We start from the raw sequence: 20,380 nt of genomic DNA, 5'->3' as shown, positions 1-20,380 counted from the left end.
CACCAGATCCGGTCCCGGATCGGGGGCCAACATTTCATGCTGTCTTGGTGGCAGTGGCAGGTTTCTTGGCCTGCTTTCCCTTGTTCCAGCCTTGCATTGGTCTCCAAGCTTGCTTGGCTTGAGAAGTATTACCCTCTTGCTTAGAGGACGTAGCACTTTGGGCTGGTCCGTTTCTACGAAAGGGACGAAAATTAGGTTTATTTTTGGCCTTGAAAGGCCGATCCTGAGGAAGGGCGTGGCCCTTACCCCCAGTGATATCAGAGATAATCTCTTTCAAGTCAGGGCCAAACAGCGTTTTCCCCTTGAAAAGAATGTTAAGTAGTTTGTTCTTGGAAGACGCATCAGCTGACCAAGATTTCAACCAAAGCGCTCTGCGCGCCACAATAGCAAACCCAGAATTCTTAGCCGCTAACCTAGCCAATTGCAAAGTGGCGTCTAGGGTGAAAGAATTAGCCAATTTGAGAGCACTGATTCTGTCCATAATCTCCTCATAAGGAGGAGAATCACTATCGACCGCCTTTACTAGCTCATCGAACCAGAAACACGCGGCTGCAGTGACAGGGACAATGCATGAAATTGGTTGTAGAAGGTAACCCTGCTGAACAAACATCTTTTTAAGTAAACCTTCTAATTTTTTATCCATAGGATCTTTGAAAGCACAACTATCTTCTATGGGTATAGTGGTGCGTTTGTTTAAAGTGGAAACCGCTCCCTCGACCTTGGGGACTGTCTGCCATAAGTCCTTTCTGGGGTCGACCATAGGAAACAATTTTTTAAATATGGGGGAGGGACGAAAGGTATACCGGGCCTTTCCCATTCTTTATTTACAATGTCCGCCACCCGCTTGGGTATAGGAAAAGCTTCTGGGAGCCCCGGGACCTCTAGGAACTTGTCCATTTTACATAGTTTCTCTGGGATGACCAAATTCTCACAATCATCCAGAGTGGATAATACCTCCTTAAGCAGAGCGCGGAGATGTTCCAACTTAAATTTAAATGTAATCACATCGGGTTCAGCTTGTTGAGAAATTTTCCCTGAATCTGAAATTTCTCCTTCAGACAAAACCTCCCTGGCCCCATCAGACTGGTGTAGGGGCCTTTCAGAACCATTATCATCAGCGTCGTCATGCTCTTCAGTATCTAAAACAGAGCAGTAGCGCTTACGCTGATAAGTGGGCATTTTGGCTAAAATGTTTTTGATAGAATTATCCATTACAGCCGTTAATTGTTGCATAGTAAGGAGTATTGGCGCGCTAGATGTACTAGGGGCCTCCTGAGTGGGCAAGACTCGTGTAGACGAAGGAGGGAATGATGCAGTACCATGCTTACTCCCCTCACTTGAGGAATCATCTTGGGCATCATTGTCATTGTCACATAAATCACATTTATTTAAATTAGAAGGAACTCTGGCTTCCCCACATTCAGAACACAGTCTATCTGGTAGTTCAGACATGTTAAACAGGCATAAACTTGATAACAAAGTACAAAAAACGTTTTAAAATAAAACCGTTACTGTCACTTTAAATTTTAAACTGAACACACTTTATTACTGCAATTGCGAAAAAATATGAAGGAATTGTTCAAAATTCACCAAAATTTCACCACAGTGTCTTAAAGCCTTAAAAGTATTGCACACCAAATTTGGAAGCTTTAACCCTTTAACTTTAACCCCTTTACAGTCCCTGGTATCTGCTTTGCTGAGACCCAACCAAGCCCAAAGGGGAATACGATACCAAATGACGCCTTCAGAAAGTCTTTTCTATGTATCAGAGCTCCTCACACATGCGACTGCATGTCATGCCTCTCAAAAACAAGTGCGCAACACCGGCGCGAAAATGAGGCTCTGCCTATGATTTGGGAAAGCCCCTAAAGAATAAGGTGTCTAAAACAGTGCCTGCCGATATAATTTTATCAAAATACCCAGATTAAATGATTCCTCAAGGCTAAATATGTGTAATATATGAATCGATTTAGCCCAGAAAAAGTCTACAGTCTTAATAAGCCCTTGTGAAGCCCTTATTTACTATCTTAATAAACATGGCTTACCGGATCCCATAGGGAAAATGACAGCTTCCAGCATTACATCGTCTTGTTAGAATGTGTCATACTTCAAGCAGCAAGAGACTGCTCACTGTTCCCCCAACTGAAGTTAATTCCTCTCAACAGTCCTGTGTGGAAACAGCCATCGATTTTAGTAACGGTTGCTAAAATCATTTTCCTCATACAAACAGAAATCTTCATCTCTTTTCTGTTTCAGAGTAAATAGTACATACCAGCACTATTTTAAAATAACAAACTCTTGATTGAATAATAAAAACTACAGTTAAACACTAAAAAACTCTAAGCCATCTCCGTGGAGATGTTGCCTGTACAACGGCAAAGAGAATGACTGGGGTAGGCGGAGCCTAGGAGGGATCATGTGACCAGCTTTGCTGGGCTCTTTGCCATTTCCTGTTGGGGAAGAGAATATCCCACAAGTAAGGATGACGCCGTGGACCGGACACACCTATGTTGGAGAAATATGCTTAATTCTCAATTACAAGAGGTAGAAAGAATGCCCCTTGCAGTGCTGGAATGAAGTACTGCATCTAGGTTAGGAGCATGAAAAACCTTCCGACACATTCAGTTGTTGCTACAATCTATTATTTGGACTGAAAAGGGAAAGGTTATTAAGCAATCTGGGAAAAAAAAGGCTCCCATAAGGAAGTGATGAGAACCAATATAAGTTTTTATATATTGAAAGTACTAAGGCCTAGATTATAAGCGTAGCACAAAAAAATTAGTACTATAGTGCATAAACGTCGCTTAAGGACAATGAATATCGCTTCTATTTTTTAGGTTTTATTACAAGTCCAAAGTCATTTTTTATGGTTTAAATTATATTCTGGCTAAAATATGCATGCCGGATAGCACGGGTGTGCTAAATCCCTCACATAACAGGCTTCTATAGGGGTGCACAGGAAATTCCTGTTGGCTATTCCTTATGCCCTAAGCCAATAGTGTTTAAGTAATGGAGTTCCTCATGTAGTTCTGTGCTATTATTATTCTTTATTTATAAAGCGCCAACAGATTCCGCAGCGCTGCCCATGGGTACAAGGATAACAGTACAATGGAGAAACAATACGATAAAAGACAAAATTTTACAGACAAATACAGGGGGAATAGAGGGCCCTATTCCCGTGGGAACTTATAGCACTAGTTTACTTTATGTCTTATAAAGCGCAACATTTTACAGTGGTATTTTGCATTGAGTGCAACACTTAAAGGAACATAGAACCCAAATGTTGTTGTTCATGATTCAAATAAAGCATGCAAATGTTAAAGAACTTCCTAATTTACTTCAATTATCAAATTTTCTTTGTTCTCTTGGAATCAATTGTTGAAAAGCATGGAGGTACGCTCAGGAGTGTGCACGTGCCTGCTACGCTATATGGCAGCAGTTTTGCAAGAATGTTATACATTAGCAAGAGCACTAGATGGCAGCAGTTTTTCCTGACATGTAGTGTTCCAGATATGTGCACGCTACCTACCTAGGTATCTCTTCAACAAAGAATACCATGGAAGTAAAGCAAATTTCATAATAGAGCATACAATTAAAAAAAAAAAGTTTCTAATTTACTTCTGTCTAACTCATACTAGAAATTTTTTGATTTTCATGTCTTTAACTCACCACTTGTAATATGAGCACTTGCTGCACTCTTCATTATCCAGTATAGTATAGCTTTAAGATGCTTTGGTTAAAATATTTAACCATCCATTTGTAATATGAAATTGTCCATTATTCTTTACTCAAGATCATACAAAAGATAATGCACCCTGTGCTATCAGCTGTGCTCCACTTGTAACTGAAATATCATCCTAAAAGTTTTAACTGCAATAGAAAGCATCGTTTGCCTCTGTTCTTTTGACATGAGTGCTATTCTTATCTAAAGAGCAGATGAATATGAAAGGATTGTAGTCTCTCTGTTCTAGCAGTAAACTGTTTTAAAGGAAGAATGGAGAAAAATCAAACTACTATTTGAAAGGTACCATGTGTACTTAGAAAGTATAGATAGCATTGTACAGTTTATTGTCACTTTTTTGAGAGCTTTGTCATGTTCAAGGGGAACATATGGAGTGTATTATGCATGTACTGGAACATCAGTAGAAAGAGACTGTGGGTTTTTAGAAATAAATTATGTAGTGTGGCCATCATATGTGTGTGGTGAGAAGTAAGATTATTACTTTAATACTATTTTACTATAAAGTATCAGATCTGAGCATGGGGTTTAAAAAAAATAAAAAAAATAAAAATATGTGAAGCAGAGACAAATGATAGCAGGTGTAGAGGGTGCTAAGAAGCTTAAACATTTGCAAAACGTACTTTGTATATTTACTTTTATCTTCTAGTTGTAAATACACTTCTATCTATTATAAGATCAAGGTCTAGAATATATTCCAGATTATATTCCACACATAGTAGTAAATATTGAAACAGTAATATTGTTTATATGACTTGTGTACTTTGCTTTCCTTTACATAATATTGAAACTTTGCCAAAATACACCAATAATTACTCAGAGTATAAAAATGCAAAACCAAACTTTGATAGTGGTCTACAAATTTAATAACAAATATTACACATATCCTAAAACCTACAAGGCCTAAAATGCTTCAGGGACGTCTCCCTTATAAAATCTCTAGAAAGTCCTTTTAATACCAAGGAGATAAAGCCCAGAATCCAGGCAAAACGCATCGAAAAGATTGGTTGTGGTGCCTGGTTCATCAAAACTTTCTACAAACAAGTACTTGTCAAAGTTGGAGTTATTGTATGAATGAAAAACAGAATTTATGCTTACCTGATAAAGTACTTTCTCCAACGGTGTGTCCGGTCCACGGCGTCATCCTTACTTGTGGGATATCTCTTCCCCAACAGGAAATGGCAAAGAGTCCCAGCAAAGCTGGCCATATAGTCCCTCCTAGGCTCCGCCCACCCCAGTCATTCGACCGACGGACAGGAGGAAATATATAGGAGAAACCATATGGTACCGTGGTGACTGTAGTTAGAGAAAATAATTCATCAGACCTGATTAAAAAACCAGGGCGGGCCGTGGACCGGACACACCGTTGGAGAAAGTAATTTATTAGGTAAGCATAAATTCTGTTTTCTCCAACATTGGTGTGTCCGGTCCACAGCGTCATCCTTACTTGTGGGAACCAATACCAAAGCTTTAGGACACGGATGAAGGGAGGGAGCAAATCAGGTTACCTAAACGGAAGGCACCACGGCTTGCAAAACCTTTCTCCCAAAAATAGCCTCCGAAGAAGCAAAAGTATCAAATTTGTAAAATTTGGCAAAAGTGTGCAGTGAAGACCAAGTCGCTGCCTTACATATCTGGTCAACAGAAGCCTCGTTCTTGAAGGCCCATGTGGAAGCCACAGCCCTAGTGGAGTGAGCTGTGATTCTTTCAGGAGGCTGCCGTCCGGCAGTCTCATAAGTCAATCGGATGATGCTTTTAAGCCAAAAGGAAAGAGAGGTAGAAGTCGCTTTTTGACCTCTCCTTTTACCAGAATAAACAACAAACAAGGAAGATGTTTGTCTGAAATCTTTTGTAGCCTCTAAATAGAATTTTAGAGCACGGACTACGTCCAAATTGTGTAACAAACGTTCCTTCTTTGAAACTGGATTCGGGCATAAAGAAGGTACAACTATCTCCTGGTTAATATTTTTGTTAGAAACAACCTTAGGAAGAAAACCAGGCTTAGTACGCAAAACCACCTTATCTGCATGGAACACCAGATAGGGCGGAGAACACTGCAGAGCAGATAACTCTGAAACTCTTCTAGCAGAAGAAATTGCAACCAAAAACAAAACTTTCCAAGATAGTAACTTAATATCTATGGAATGTAAAGGTTCAAACGGAACCCCTTGAAGAACTGAAAGAACTAGATTTAGACTCCAGGGAGGAGTCAAAGGTCTGTAAACAGGCTTGATCCTAACCAGAGCCTGAACAAATGCTTGAACATCTGGCACAGCTGCCAGTCTTTTGTGTAGTAAGACAGAAAAAGCAGAGATCTGTCCCTTTAGAGAACTTGCAGATAATCCTTTCTCCAAACCTTCTTGTAGAAAGGAGAGAATCTTAGGAATTTTTATCTTATTCCATGGGAATCCTTTGGATTCACACCAACAGATATATCTTTTCCATATTTTATGGTAAATCTTTCTAGTTACCGGTTTTCTGGCCTGAACCAGAGTATCTATCACAGAATCTGAAAACCCACGCTTCGATAGAATCAAGCGTTCAATCTCCAAGCCGTCAGCTGGAGGGAGACCAGATTTGGATGTTCGAATGGACCCTGAACAAGAAGGTCCTGTCTCAAAGGTAGCTTCCATGGTGGAACCGATGACATATTCACCAGGTCTGCATACCAAGTCCTGCGTGGCCACGCAGGAGCTATCAAGATCACCGAGGCCCTCTCCTGATTGATCCTGGCTACCAGCCTGGGAATGAGAGGAAACGGTGGAAATACATAAGCTAGGTTGAAGGTCCAAGGTGCTACTAGTGCATCTACTAGAGTCGCCTTGGGATCCCTGGATCTGGACCCGTAGCAAGGAACCTTGAAGTTCTGACGAGACGCCATCAGATCCATGTCTGGAATGCCCCATAACTGAGTTATTTGGGCAAAGATCTCCGGATGGAGTTCCCACTCCCCCGGATGGAATGTCTGACGACTCAGAAAATCCGCCTCCCAGTTTTCCACACCTGGGATGTGGATCGCAGACAGGTGGCAGGAGTGATCCTCCGCCCATTGAATTATTTTGGTCACTTCTTTCATCGCCAGGGAACTCCTTGTTCCCCCCTGATGATTGATATACGCAACGGTCGTCATGTTGTCTGATTGGAACCTTATGAATCTGGCCTTTGCTAGTTGAGGCCAAGCCCTGAGAGCAATGAATATCGCTCTCAGTTCCAGAATGTTTATCAGGAGAAGAGACTCTTCCCGAGACCATAGACCCTGAGCTTTCAGGGATTCCCAGACCGCGCCCCAGCCCACTAGACTGGCGTCGGTCGTGACAATGACCCACTCTGGTCTGCGGAGGCTCATTCCCTGGGACAGATGGTCCAGGGTCAGCCACCAACGGAGTGAATCTCTGGTCTTCTGATCTACTTGAATCATTGGAGACAAGTCTGTATAGTCTCCATTCCACTGTTTGAGCATGCACAGTTGTAATGGTCTTAGATGAATTCGTGCAAAAGGAACTATGTCCATTGCTGCAACCATCAACCCTACTACTTCCATGCACTGCGCTATGGAAGGACGAGGAACAGAATGAAGAACTTGACAAGTGCTTAGAAGTTTTGACTTTCTGACCTCTGTCAGAAAAATCCTCATTTCTAAGGAATCTATTATTGTTCCCAAGAAGGGAACTCTTGTTGACGGAGACAGAGAACTTTTTTCTATGTTCACCTTCCATCCGTGTGATCTGAGAAAGGCCAGAACGATGTCTGTATGAGCCTTTGCTTTTGACAGGGACGACGCTTGTATTAGAATGTCGTCCAAGTAAGGTACTACTGCAATGCCCCTCGGTCTTAGAACCGCTAGAAGGGACCCTAGTACCTTTGTGAAAATCCTTGGAGCAGTGGCTAACCCGAATGGGAGGGCCACAAACTGGTAATGCTTGTCCAGAAAAGCGAACCTTAGGAACTGATGATGTTCTTTGTGGATAGGAATATGTAGGTACGCATCCTTTAGATCCACGGTAGTCATAAATTGACTTTCCTGGATAGTGGGTAGAATCGTTCGAATGGTTTCCATCTTGAACGATGGTACCCTGAGAAATTTGTTTAGGATCTTCAAATCCAAAATTGGTCTGAAAGTTCCCTCTTTTTTGGGAACTACGAACAGATTGGAATAAAATCCCATTCCTTGTTCCTTTATTGGAACTGGGTGTATCACTCCCATCTTTAACAGGTCTTCTACACAATGTAAGAACGCCTGTCTCTTTATTTGGTTTGAGGATAAGTGAGACATGTGGAACCTTCCCCTTGGGGGTAGTTCCCTGAATTCCAGGAGATAACCCTGAGAAACTATTTCTAGCGCCCAGGGATCCTGAACATCTCTTGCCCAAGCCTGAGCAAAGAGAGAGAGTCTGCCCCCCACTAGATCCGGTCCCGGATCGGGGGCTACTCCTTCATGCTGTTTTGTTAGCAGCGGCAGGCTTCTTGGCCTGCTTACCCAGCCTTGCATCGGTTTCCAGGCTGGTTTGGGTTGTGAGGCATTACCCTCTTGCTTAGAGGATGCAGAATTAGAGGCCGGTCCGTTCCTGAAATTGCGAAAGGAACGAAAATTAGACTTATTTTTGGCCTTGAAAGGCCTATCTTGTGGAAGGGCGTGGCCCTTTCCCCCAGTGATGTCTGAAATAATCTCTTTCAATTCTGGTCCAAATAGAGTTTTACCTTTGAAAGGGATGTTAAGCAATTTTGTCTTGGATGACACATCCGCTGACCAAGACTTTATCCAAAGCGCTCTGCGCGCCACGATAGCAAACCCTGAATTTTTCGCCGTTAATCTAGCTAATTGCAAAGCGGCATCTAAAATAAAAGAGTTAGCCAACTTAAGTGCGTGAACTCTGTCCATAACCTCCTCATATGGAGTCTCTCTACTAAGCAAGTTTTCTAGTTCCTCGAACCAAAACCACGCTGCTGTAGTGACAGGAACAATGCACGAAATGGGTTGTAGAAGGTAACCTTGCTGTACAAAAATCTTTTTAAGCAAACCCTCCAATTTTTTATCCATAGGATCTTTGAAAGCACAACTATCTTCGATAGGAATAGTAGTGCGTTTGTTTAGAGTAGAAACTGCCCCCTCGACCTTAGGGACTGTCTGCCATAAGTCCTTTCTGGGGTCGACCATAGGAAATAATTTCTTAAATATAGGGGGGGGGGACAAAAGGTATGCCGGGCTTTTCCCACTCCTTATTCACTATGTCCGCCACCCGCTTGGGTATAGGAAAAGCGTCGGGGTGCACCGGAACCTCTAGGAACTTGTCCATCTTGCATAATTTCTCTGGAATGACTAAGTTGTCACAATCATCCAGAGTAGATAACACCTCCTTAAGCAGTGCGCGGAGATGTTCTAATTTAAATTTAAATGTCACAACATCAGGTTCAGCTTGTTGAGAAATTTTTCCTGAATCTGAAATTTCTCCATCTGACAAAACCTCCCTCATGGCCCCTTCAGATTGGTGTGAGGGTATGACAGAACAATTATCATCAGCGCCCTCCTGCTCTTCAGTGTTTAAAACAGAGCAATCGCGCTTTCTCTGATAAGTGGGCATTTTGGATAAAATATTTGCTATGGAGTTATCCATTACAGCCGTTAATTGTTGCATGGTAATAAGCATTGGCGCGCTAGATGTACTAGGGGCCTCCTGTGTGGGCAAAACTGGTGTAGACACAGTAGGAGATGATGTAGTATCATGTTTACTCCCCTCATCTGAGGAATCATCTTGGGCAATTTCATTATCTGTGGCAGTACTGTCCTTACTTTGTTTGGACGCTATGGCACAATTATCACATAAATTTAAATGGGGAGACACATTGGCTTTCATACATATAGAACATAGCTTATCCGAAGGCACAGACATGTTAAACAGGCTTAAACTTGTCAACAATGCACAAAAAAACGTTTTAAAACAAAACCGTTACTGTCTCTTTAAATTTTAAACAGAAAACACTTTATTACTGAATATGTGAAAAAGTATGAAGGAATTGTTCAAAAATTACCAAAATTTCACCACAGTGTCTTAAAGCATTAAGAGTATTGCACACCAATTTTCAGAGCTTTAACCCTTAAAATAACGGAACCGGAGCCGTTTACAAATTTAACCCCTATACAGTCCCAGCTATAGCCTTTGCTGAGACCTAACCAAGCCCAGAGGGGAATACGATACCAATTGACGCCTTCTAGAAACTTTTCCAGCTACTTTCAGGTCCTCACACATGCATCTGCATGCCCTGCTCTCAAAAAACAACTGTGCAGTAATGGCGCGAAAATGAGGCTCAGACTACAACTAGGAAGGCCCCCTGACTGGAAAAGGTGTCTAACATAGTGCCTGCCGTTTAATAAACGTTCCCCAAGTTTATAAATGCGAATTGTCAGCATAAATATGAATAAAATGCCCAAATAAAGCAATCGATTTAGCCCATAAAAATGTCTACCAGTTTTTTAGCCCATATAAAGCCCTTTATTCTGTTTGTTTGACTAAGAAAATGGCTTACCGGTCCCCATGAGGGGAAATGACAGCCTTCCAGCATTACATGGTCTTGTTAGAAATATGGCTAGTCATACCTTAAGCAGAAAAGTCTGCTAACTGTTTCCCCCAACTGAAGTTACTTCATCTCAACAGTCCTATGTGGAAACAGCAATCGATTTTAGTTACTGTCTGCTAAAATCATCTTCCTCTCACAAACAGAAATCTTCATCCTTTTCTGTTTCAGAGTAAATAGTACATACCAGCACTATTTTAAAATAACAAACTCTTGATAGTAGAATAAAAAAACTACATTTAAACACCACATACTCTTAACCATCTCCGTGGAGATGTTGCCTGTGCAACGGCAAAGAGAATGACTGGGGTGGGCGGAGCCTAGGAGGGACTATATGGCCAGCTTTGCTGGGACTCTTTGCCATTTCCTGTTGGGGAAGAGATATCCCACAAGTAAGGATGACGCCGTGGACCGGACACACCAATGTTGGAGAAAAGTGAGACACCGAATAGTGACAAGGAGAAACCAATCACAGAGCTGCCTTTCAGTCACGTGACAAACACAGAACTTGCAATGGGATTCCCTACTCACACGCCGCAAGGGAGACCAGACGCCGGAACTGGAGGGCAACACGAGCCGTAGAGAGTGGTGAGAAGAGCCTCTCTAGGAGTAAGGCGGTACCTAAAGACGGTGAGTCAGGTGGATGGTAGACCCGTAAACTAACATTATCAAAGCTGTCACTATTTTGCCATTTATCTCGCTATTTGTCTCACAAGAATACTGCATACTGTTAACAGTCAGTTAAACAGATCACTGTCAAAAGCATACTTTGTGCTATTAGTCAATAGTTTGCCAACAGAACATTGTCAAAAGCATACTTTGCGGCTACAACAACCCTAATCAGGAGACTGTCATTAAGATTATTTATCTTTACTAAGAGACTACCATTACTATCGCAATACTCATAGAGACTAACAAATTCACAAAAGCATTGGCTATAGAGTCTCTCAAGAGTTTATATTTATAACCATTTAAGGAATAACGGACTCTTTGCTTTATATTCTAAGGTGGTATTAAAAGGACTTTCTAGAGATTTTATAAGGGAGACGTCCCTGAAGTATTTTAGGTCTTGTAGGTTTTAGATATGTGTAATATTTGTTATTAAATTTGTAGACCGCTATCAAAGTTTGGTTTTGCATTTTTATACTCTGTGTAATTATTGGTGTATTTTGCCAAAGTTTCAATATTATGTAAAGGAAAGCAAAGTACACAAGTCATATAAACAATATTACTGTTTAAATATTTACTACTATGTGTGGAATATAATCTGGAATATATTCTAGACCTTGATCTTATAATAGATAGAAGTGTATATACAACTAGAAGATAAAAGTAAAATATACAAAGTACTTTTTGCAAGTGTTTAAGCTTCTTAGCACCCTCTACATCTTCTATTACTTATCCCAAACTTAGGAATCTTTACAGGAGGTTCCCAAAGAGTGGCATACACTCCCCTAGCGCACCTCCATCTCAATACTGTTTAAGGAGAGACAAACCCAGCGCAATATAGCACTGCATGACATGACAGTCCCGCTGAATTTACACTTTGTGCTTTGTATTTTATATTATTTTACACTTCAGATTAAGTTTTAATTAAGCAACACACTATCAAAAGAAAGCCTCACACCCTAGAAAATGAATACAGATAATCAATGAGCAGTGTGTGCGCCACTCTATCCGAGTGTCAAACAAGCTGTATATAATTAAAGATGTTACAAAGAATAAATATATACATTGTAACAAAACTTTCATATCATGCAGCACTATACTGCACTGGCCTTGTCTCTCCTTCAGATACAAAAATTAGAAAAAGCATGCAGTGCTGGAGAGTTCCACCCTTTTTCTTTGAGCATTCAGAGAGTTCAGCCCCTGTGAAGTCTACACTACAATTTCTCTCCAAACAGAAGAATCTCTGATCATTAGGCCCTATGGGAGAAGGAAAATCATTATAAAGATGGACAAACAAAATAAATAAAGGGGGTATCATGTTACTGTTGTGTTACCTTGCTTTTGATTTGGTATGGTCACTAGAAATCGACGATTGATGCCATCAGTAGTAAATCCTCCTTGGACGTTGCCCATTTGAATGCCATTTGTCAAAATAGTTATTACCCTGTGGGTTCCATTTTCCACTAACTGCTGTAATGAAACTTCTGTAGAGTCATAAGATTCTGTTGTTTCAGCTAGAGAAAAAGAAATGCCGTCTTGTATCATTGATATTAAAGCTTCAAATTATCTATTTGGTAATACAGGTAAAAAAAAACTTTATCCAAACTTCTTGGGACCATAAAATGTTTGGATTTCTGACAGTTTGGAGTGAGGATGGAACCAAGTGTAAACAATAATATATTATTATTATTAATTTGTATATTGCTGCAATATTTACATGTCATAATACAGCTTATACATGCAGCCTAAAGGTATTTTTCATTTATAAAAAATAAATATTAATTAAAAAGTTTGAATTTTAGAATAAGTTGATTTCTTTCATATAGGTGGCAAGAGTCCATGAGCTGTTACGTATGGGATATACATTCCTACCAGGAGGCGGCAAAGTTTCCCAAACCTCAAAAGCCTGTTAAACCCCTCGCACCTCACTCATACCTCCGTTTTAAACTTTGCTTTCGTTGGAGGTGGTTGAAACATGATGATGTGATTTATTTCTTCAGTGAAAGGCGCTTCAGAGCATATTGAGTTCCCCTGAGAGTACAGTGCTTGTCAGAGGGATGTGATTGGAGTACTGCCTCATGATACAATGTTTTCGCCTAATGGGAAATCCTTTATAGGCTCTCTGTAAATTCGATTCGCAGGGACTCGCCTTCTACTTCCCTTTACAGATCGACGTTATACTCCTATATCATTACCTCTGCTGATATGTTTCAGTACTGGTTTAGCTGTCGGCTTCTAAGTAGACAAGTGTCTATGGTTAAGTATGTTTTGTATTTTTAAGTAGACATTCACAGCTATGTTTATGGGCACTTTTAAGATGTTTAAAAGTTTAACTATATATGTATTAGGGCTGCACGATTAATCGCATATGCAATTTAAAACTGAGATTAATCGCAGCAATTTAAAAACCGCAAGAGTACGCAATTTTTTGCTAAAAAAAAACCCAAAAACCGTCAGATATGGCTGTACTGCATTGATTTGTATGTGATTTCTTGCAAACCAGCTCCATCTAGTGGTTGCTTTTAGCCCATATTTGTAAAATGGCTGTTTTACTTTCTGTCATGATACAATCATGTGGAGTAGTTGATACCACTGTTCCCTCTAAGGCCAGTTTTGTGAGCAGCCCAGCAGTGAAAAAGTTAATTAGAGCAATTAGCAAAAACTACCCAATGCAGACTGCAAGGTGTGGCTCCCTTATTAACTCTTTCATTGCTGGACCGCTCACAAAACTGACCTTAGAGGGAACACTGGTTGATACCTGGATTGGCTACCCGGCAGAGGTGATATTGTGTTCTCAGCCTGGAAAAGGTTAATGTGAATTGCCTTTTTTCTGTGTGTGAAATCTGCTTTCAGAAAAGCTGTGCTAGAACCAGCATTGCATGCCCAAGAGGAAGGTATGGAATGGGCAATGCCAGAACTTAGTGAAGGAACTGCTATACCCCAGGAAAAGGTAGGATGTGTGGAGTGGGGTAAAGTGGACAATGTGACAGGTCAGGTGCCTGAGTGTGGTGTGCCACATGAGTGGAGTGAGCAGGGGGCAGGAGAAGAGGCTTATTCTCTGTTTTCCCCTGAGGTAAAATGCCCCCTTAGTGCGGGACGTCAGCTATACAGCTGCAAAGGAGAACAGGTTGCAGGTATGTGTCAGTCTGTCCCTGAAACCATTTTGCATATACAAAGAGTGAATAGCATGGCTGATGTAGGGACCAGAGTACTCCCTGCCCTGTTACAGAGAGTAAGAAAAGATGGGACCCTGGGTGTGTCTGTGGACCTCCCCTACAGGGATGGCAGATGTGAAGAAGAGGGGGAGGGAAATGTAGCTGCAGTGACTTATGAACCTGCTACTTCTACAGAGCATACTGGGGTAGGTGTGAACAGTGGAGTATTGGGCCTAAGCATAGCAAGAATTTATCTTAGTCCCCTAGTGAGTTACCCTGAGGGGGTGCTAGATCCCTTTATGAGTGAGAGCGAGTGTGTGATATCCTCCAAGGAAATGTCCTCCACGAGGGAAATTGTGTCAGCTGATGCTAACTGTTACAGTGGGCAAATGAATGCAGAGAGTGTGCAGAAAGGGCAGATCTGGTCTTATGAACGAGGAAAGACTAGGATTTAGGTTGACATAGGGGATCAGCGTGGGCTGACCCCCTATTTCCACCATTTTAAAAGGGGAGGTGTCATGATACAATCATGTGGAGTAGTTGATACCTGGATTGGCTACCCAGCAGAGGTGGTATTGTGTTCTCAGCCTGGAAAAGGTTAATGTGAATTGCCTTTTTCTGTGTGTGAAATCTGCTTTCAGAAAAGCTGTAAGCTGAGACCCCCCCTCCTTAGCCTGTCACAGGTCTGAGGTGAAGTGTTCTTTGAGTAACTGGTAACTGTGTGTAGGAATGCAAAAAGCTCCTCCCCTACTGGGAGCTAAGACTTGTTTGCATTGGCTGTACTCGTTGTAAATTATAACCAGGGCGTTGTCTTTGACAAGACAAAGAAAGTTTAGTTTAAGTATGTAACAGGAAGACTTGTGGGTAGAACTGCCCTGGGGACCAAAGCCATTAACATCATGATCAGTAGCTCTCCACATATCAAAAGGAATTTGATAATAAGTAAGATATTGTGTTTCTATTATTTTTATGTCCCCTATTCTTTTTAAAGAATTGTAACTTTGCAATTGTATTTTATTTTGAATGTCTTTATAATTTCGCACTGTGTAACCTGTGTTGATATTTTTGTTATTAAAAACATATAAAATCTCATTCTGTCTTTTTGGCTCTAATATCCGAATTCACACTCCTCTTGAGACAAGGTTAAAGGCACGTTACCTAATTGTTAAATTGTGTGAGTTTTTGGGGGTTCCAAAACGCCCCTTTAATTTAGAAGTTTTGGGTGGTGGCAGAAATTGTTAATTAGAGCAGTGTGGACAGGATTTGGAGATTAATGTGGTGTCCCTTTTTAGGTCCTTTTGTAGAGTTGCAAGGTTAAGGGAACCAGAACTGTGTGCTATTAACCCCTTCATGCCTACACCCCTCTATTGTGACGCTGAGAAGGTTTGATTCGTCACACTTTCCCTTTCTGTTTGTGATCTCAGTAACAGCCGATCAATTTATAGAAGTCTAAAAGCAGAGCCCATGCAGGAGATGTGAAGAGGAAGGAAAGCCACTTACTTATATTTCCCCCTAGGGACGTCTGCAGTCTGAAACTTAGGGTATGTAATCATTATGGAACCTCCCACACAATCTCCTGCTCTCTGAGAAACGGCTCAAATACATAGCAGATGCCGTTAATCCCACGGCTTCCAAAAAGGCTAAAACTGCAGCCCCCTCTGCTAGCTAGCTGCTGGGTTAACTGCATCTACAATGTATTTGATATCAGCAAGGTACAGCATTTCTGAATAAAGCAGCCCCCCACCCCTACTGCTATATTCCTGTATTGGATTCCTAGAAAGGAGCATAAATAGCACATATGTGGTTTGTATTTTTATGCTCCCAGAGTGTATTGGACATTCAGAAACATGTACATTAAGATTCTGTAGTCTTAAATTATTTTTTTTATTGACAAATTAAGGTGTTATAGTCAATTATAAGACAATCTTGATTTTTTTTTATTTTTACCTATATCGCCCAGCCCTAATATGTATGTATGTGTGTGTGCTTGCATTTTTTTTTTTTTTGTGGCCAATATTTTCACATGCGCACGTGTTAAACCCTGCACATAATTATTTGTCGCGCCTAAAAATTTCACATGCGTGTTGGATTTGTGCGCCTTTTTCACACAAGCTGTGCGCATCAGATAGAAATAGGATGCGCGCCATTACTCATGCTCTTAGAATTTAATTTTAAAAATGTGTCACTCTTGGCCCCTCTGCGCGTCATACTACACGCATGGGGCGCTGTTTACCGAGGCTGCATTGCTTAGCACTTTAACGTCCATGCAAAGCTATATAAAGGGGGCATATTTTTTTCCTTTTCCTCAAAAAGCTTGCCTTAAGGGGGTAATAATAGTAATTATTGCATCTAATTTTTTTTACTAAAAATGTTGCCATAATGGAGCAGCACCAATCTGTCCCTAAATTTACCATAGGAACTGAGTCTTCTGAACACCTTTCTACCAAAGTTAAGTGTGCTTATTGTAAAACAACTGAAGTAGCTTCTTCAGCTCATTTATGTGAATTATGCTTAGATTTTTTTTATTGCATACCGATCAATCTAATGATGTTTCTATGTGTACTAATGCACCTACTGTCTCCTCCTTACAGATAGATGCAGATGGCGTACCTCCAGCAATTAAACAGTTCAATACTACTGCCATTACGAAGGCCCTGACTGCACTACCGCCTTCAAATAAGCAAAAAGGATAAGTTCAAATTTTAACTTTTAATAATAATATAAGTCAGTCTTTGAATGATAAGGATTCCTCCAACCGTGAGGCTCCCTCATCGAACGTAGAACCTGATAATTCATCATTTTTATTTAAAATGTAACATATATTTTCTCTTTTAAAGGAAGTCTTAGTCACTTTAGGGATTGAAGCTAAACCTTCTGTTGATAAACCCTGTAATCGTTTAAATTCAGTATATAAAACTGTTGTCAATCCCCCTGAGATTTTCCCTATACCTGATGCTGTCTCTGATATGATTGCTAAGGAATGGTCTAAGCCAGGTGTCTCTTTTAATCCCTCTACAAGATTTTAAAAAGAACAACTATATCCTTTACCTGCTGCTAACAGAGTTATGGGAAACAGTTCCCAAAGTTGATGGGGCCATTTCCCCTCTAGCTAAACGCACTACTATTCCTCTAGAAGACAGTACTTATTTTAAAGACCCTTTAGATAGAAAACAAATTTATTTAAGAAGGGTATTTCTACATACTGGCTATATACTTAGACCAGCAATATCTATTGCTGACTAAGCTGCTGCTTCTACTTTCTGATCAACCAGTCTTGCACAGCAGTTGTCCACTGAACCTGGATATTCTAATCTGCTGAATTTACTTCAAAATGCAAACAATTTTATTTGCAATGTAGTATTTGATATCATGAAAATTAACATCAAAAACATGTCTATAGCTATTCTTACCAGAAGAGCCCTATGGCTTAAATTCTGGAATGTTGACATGGTGTCTAAAACTAGATTACTGTTCCTTTCTTTCCAAAGAAAGAACATTTCTGGGTCTCAACTGGATTCTATTATTTCAACTATTACTGGTGGTAAGAGAGATTTTCTTCCTCAAGACAAAAAGTCAAAAGGGAAAATTAAAGCTCTGAATCATTTTTGTTCCTTTCGACAGAATAGAGAACAGAAAACTGACTACTCCCTTAAAACATCTGGAGACCCACTTCAAATTAGAACAAGTCCAAACAGAATAAGAAATCTAATCCAGTCTCTAAGACCGCATGAAGGTATGGCCCCCAACCCAATATCACTGGTAGGGGGCAAACCTTTTTCAGAAAGCTTGGATACAATCTGTCCAAGAAACCTGGATTCAAAACAATAATTCTCAGGGATATTGAATTGGATTAAAAACGAAACCTCCCACAGGAAGACTCGCTCACCCATATTCCAAAACATCCATTAAAAGACCAGGCTTTTTAAAAACCTGTCTTAGATCTGGAATATATGGTAATAATTGTTCCATTTCCTTTGCAGAAACAGGAGCTGTCCACAATAGATTTACAATATGCTTACCTTCACATCCCAATTCACCCAGAACATTACCAGTTTTGGAGGTTCTATTTTCTAAAAAAGCATTATCAGTATGTTGCTCTTCCATTTAGTCTAGCTACAGCTCAAAGAATATTTACCCAGGTTCTAAATGCCCTTTTATCTGTAATCAGAGCTCAGGGTATTGCAGTATTTCCTCACCTGGACTATATCTTTGTACTAGCTCTACACCTACAGTCTCTCTCTTTCTCTATGGTGGCTCTGTGTATGGAAGTACTAGGCCTTATTATTGCAGCTTTGGACGCAATTCCATTTGTTGGCTTTCATATGAGACCTCTTCAGCTTTGTATGCTATGCCAATGGTGCAAGGATTATACTCGGATATCCCAAGAGATATTCTTAGATCCCAGTACGCACCTATCTCTGACTTGGGGCTGAATCACCAGTCTATTATTCAGGGAGCATATTTTGCTTATACTACCTGGTCTGTGATCACCTACCTGGTCTGGGGATCTCTGACAGCACAAGGGTTTTGGAATCCTCGGGAGGTGAGCTTACCAATCAATGTTTGGAACTCCGTGCACTATTCGGAGGCTTGGCCTCTATTGAAAAGACAATATTATGGTGTAGCTTATGTCAATCATCAAGGGGGAACTTGTAGCTCCCTAGCCATGATAGAAGTATCTCAAAACCAATTCCTTCCTCTGTCCATACTCTCCATAGTGATTTCCAAGACAAAATTGGAACAGTCATTTGTAATCCTAATAGCCGCAGCACGGCCACATAGGATTTGGTATGCGGGCTTTTGTCCAAATGTCCAGTTGCCTGCCAAGGCCTCTTCCGCTAAGACCAGATCTTCTGTCTCAAGGTCCCTTCTTCGAACCAGATCTAAAGTCGCTACACTTGATGGCATGGAAATTGAATGCTTCGTTCTCAGTCATAGAGGATTCTGACTGCCTGTTTCTAGGAAAATCTATCACAAAGTTTGGAAAACTTATATTTCATGGTGTACCAACCATGATTAGTCCTGACATTCTTTTAGAATTCCTAGGATTCTTCAGTTTTTGCAGAATGTTTTAGATAAAAAGTTTATCTGCCAGTTCTCTGAAAGGACAAATCTCTTTGCTTTCTGTATTATTTCATATAAGATTGCTAATCTTCCTAATGTTCATTGTTTTGTTAAGGCTTTAATCCGGATTAAACCCGTTATTATGCCTATTTCTTCTCCTTGGAGTCTTAACCTAGTATTAAAAGTTTTACAGGACCCTCTTTTTGAACCTATGCATACATCGAACATTAAACTACTTTCATGGAAAGTGTTGTTCCTTTTGGCTATCTCTTCTGCTAGGAGAGTTTCTGAATTGTCTGCTCTCTCTTGTGAGTCTCCTTATCCAATTTTTCATCAAGATCTTGCCAAACCTGGTTTCCCCACACAAAATTAATAGAGAAATTGTCCTTCCCTCCTTGTGTCCTAATCCAAAAAATGCTTTTGGGAAATCTTTGCATTATTTGGATGTTGTTAGAGCATTTAAATATTATGTTTAAGCTACTAAGGATTTTAGACAGACTTCTAGTCTGTTTGTTCTTTTTTTCTGGTCCTAAGAAAAGCCAGACGGCCTCTGCTATTTCTTTAGCCTCTTGGTTGAAACTACTAAATAGATTGCCACAACTTGTGCTTTTAAGAATGAGGCTTCAGTTGATCAAATTTGCAAAGCGGCCAATTGGTCTTTTCTGCATACCTTTACTAAATTTTACCATTTTGATGGTTTTGCTTCGTCAGTAGCAGCCTTTGGTAGAAAGGTCCTTTAAGCAGTTGTCTCGGTTTAATGATTGTGCCAATATATTGAGTTTGTCATAAAAACATTATTTTGGGTTTTAGATTTAATTTCTCAGCGAAAAAAGCTGTTTTTATTTTAAAAATAATGTAATTTTATTGTTTCTCATGGACTTTCACATCTTGGGTATTATATACCATAAGTAACAGCTCGTGGACTCTTGCCACCTATATGAAAAATAACAATTTATATCTTACCTGATAAATTCATTTATTTCATGGTGGCAAAAATCCACGAGGCCCCACCCATTTCGGGTTGTTTTTTGTTTAAAGTACATCTTTTTTCCTGCTCCTCATTTTTTGGCTTTTACTCCTTAACACCACACCCTTTGGCTATATGTTAAACTGATGTATGAATGACGTGGGAGGGGTTTTATAGGATTTTGATGTTTGAGAAACTTTGCCTCCTCCTGGTAGA

The 20,380-nt window shown here is 40.3% G+C and overlaps 1 protein-coding gene across 1 annotated transcript in view; it reads right to left on the bottom strand.

Moving 5' to 3' along the window:
- Nucleotides 1–20,380, bottom strand: part of GABPB2 (GA binding protein transcription factor subunit beta 2) — a 242,406-nt gene that overhangs the window by 76,111 nt on the left and 145,915 nt on the right. Inside the window, exon 6 of the mRNA XM_053704889.1 lies at nt 12,313–12,492. Within this exon, the coding sequence (XP_053560864.1) occupies nt 12,313–12,492 (180 nt within the window). The remainder of the gene's footprint in view (nt 1–12,312; nt 12,493–20,380) is intronic.

Source organism: Bombina bombina, chromosome 1, assembly GCF_027579735.1.
Source record: "Bombina bombina isolate aBomBom1 chromosome 1, aBomBom1.pri, whole genome shotgun sequence".
NCBI lineage: Eukaryota > Metazoa > Chordata > Amphibia > Anura > Bombinatoridae > Bombina > Bombina bombina.
This window is presented reverse-complemented; position numbering and strand designations above follow the sequence as displayed.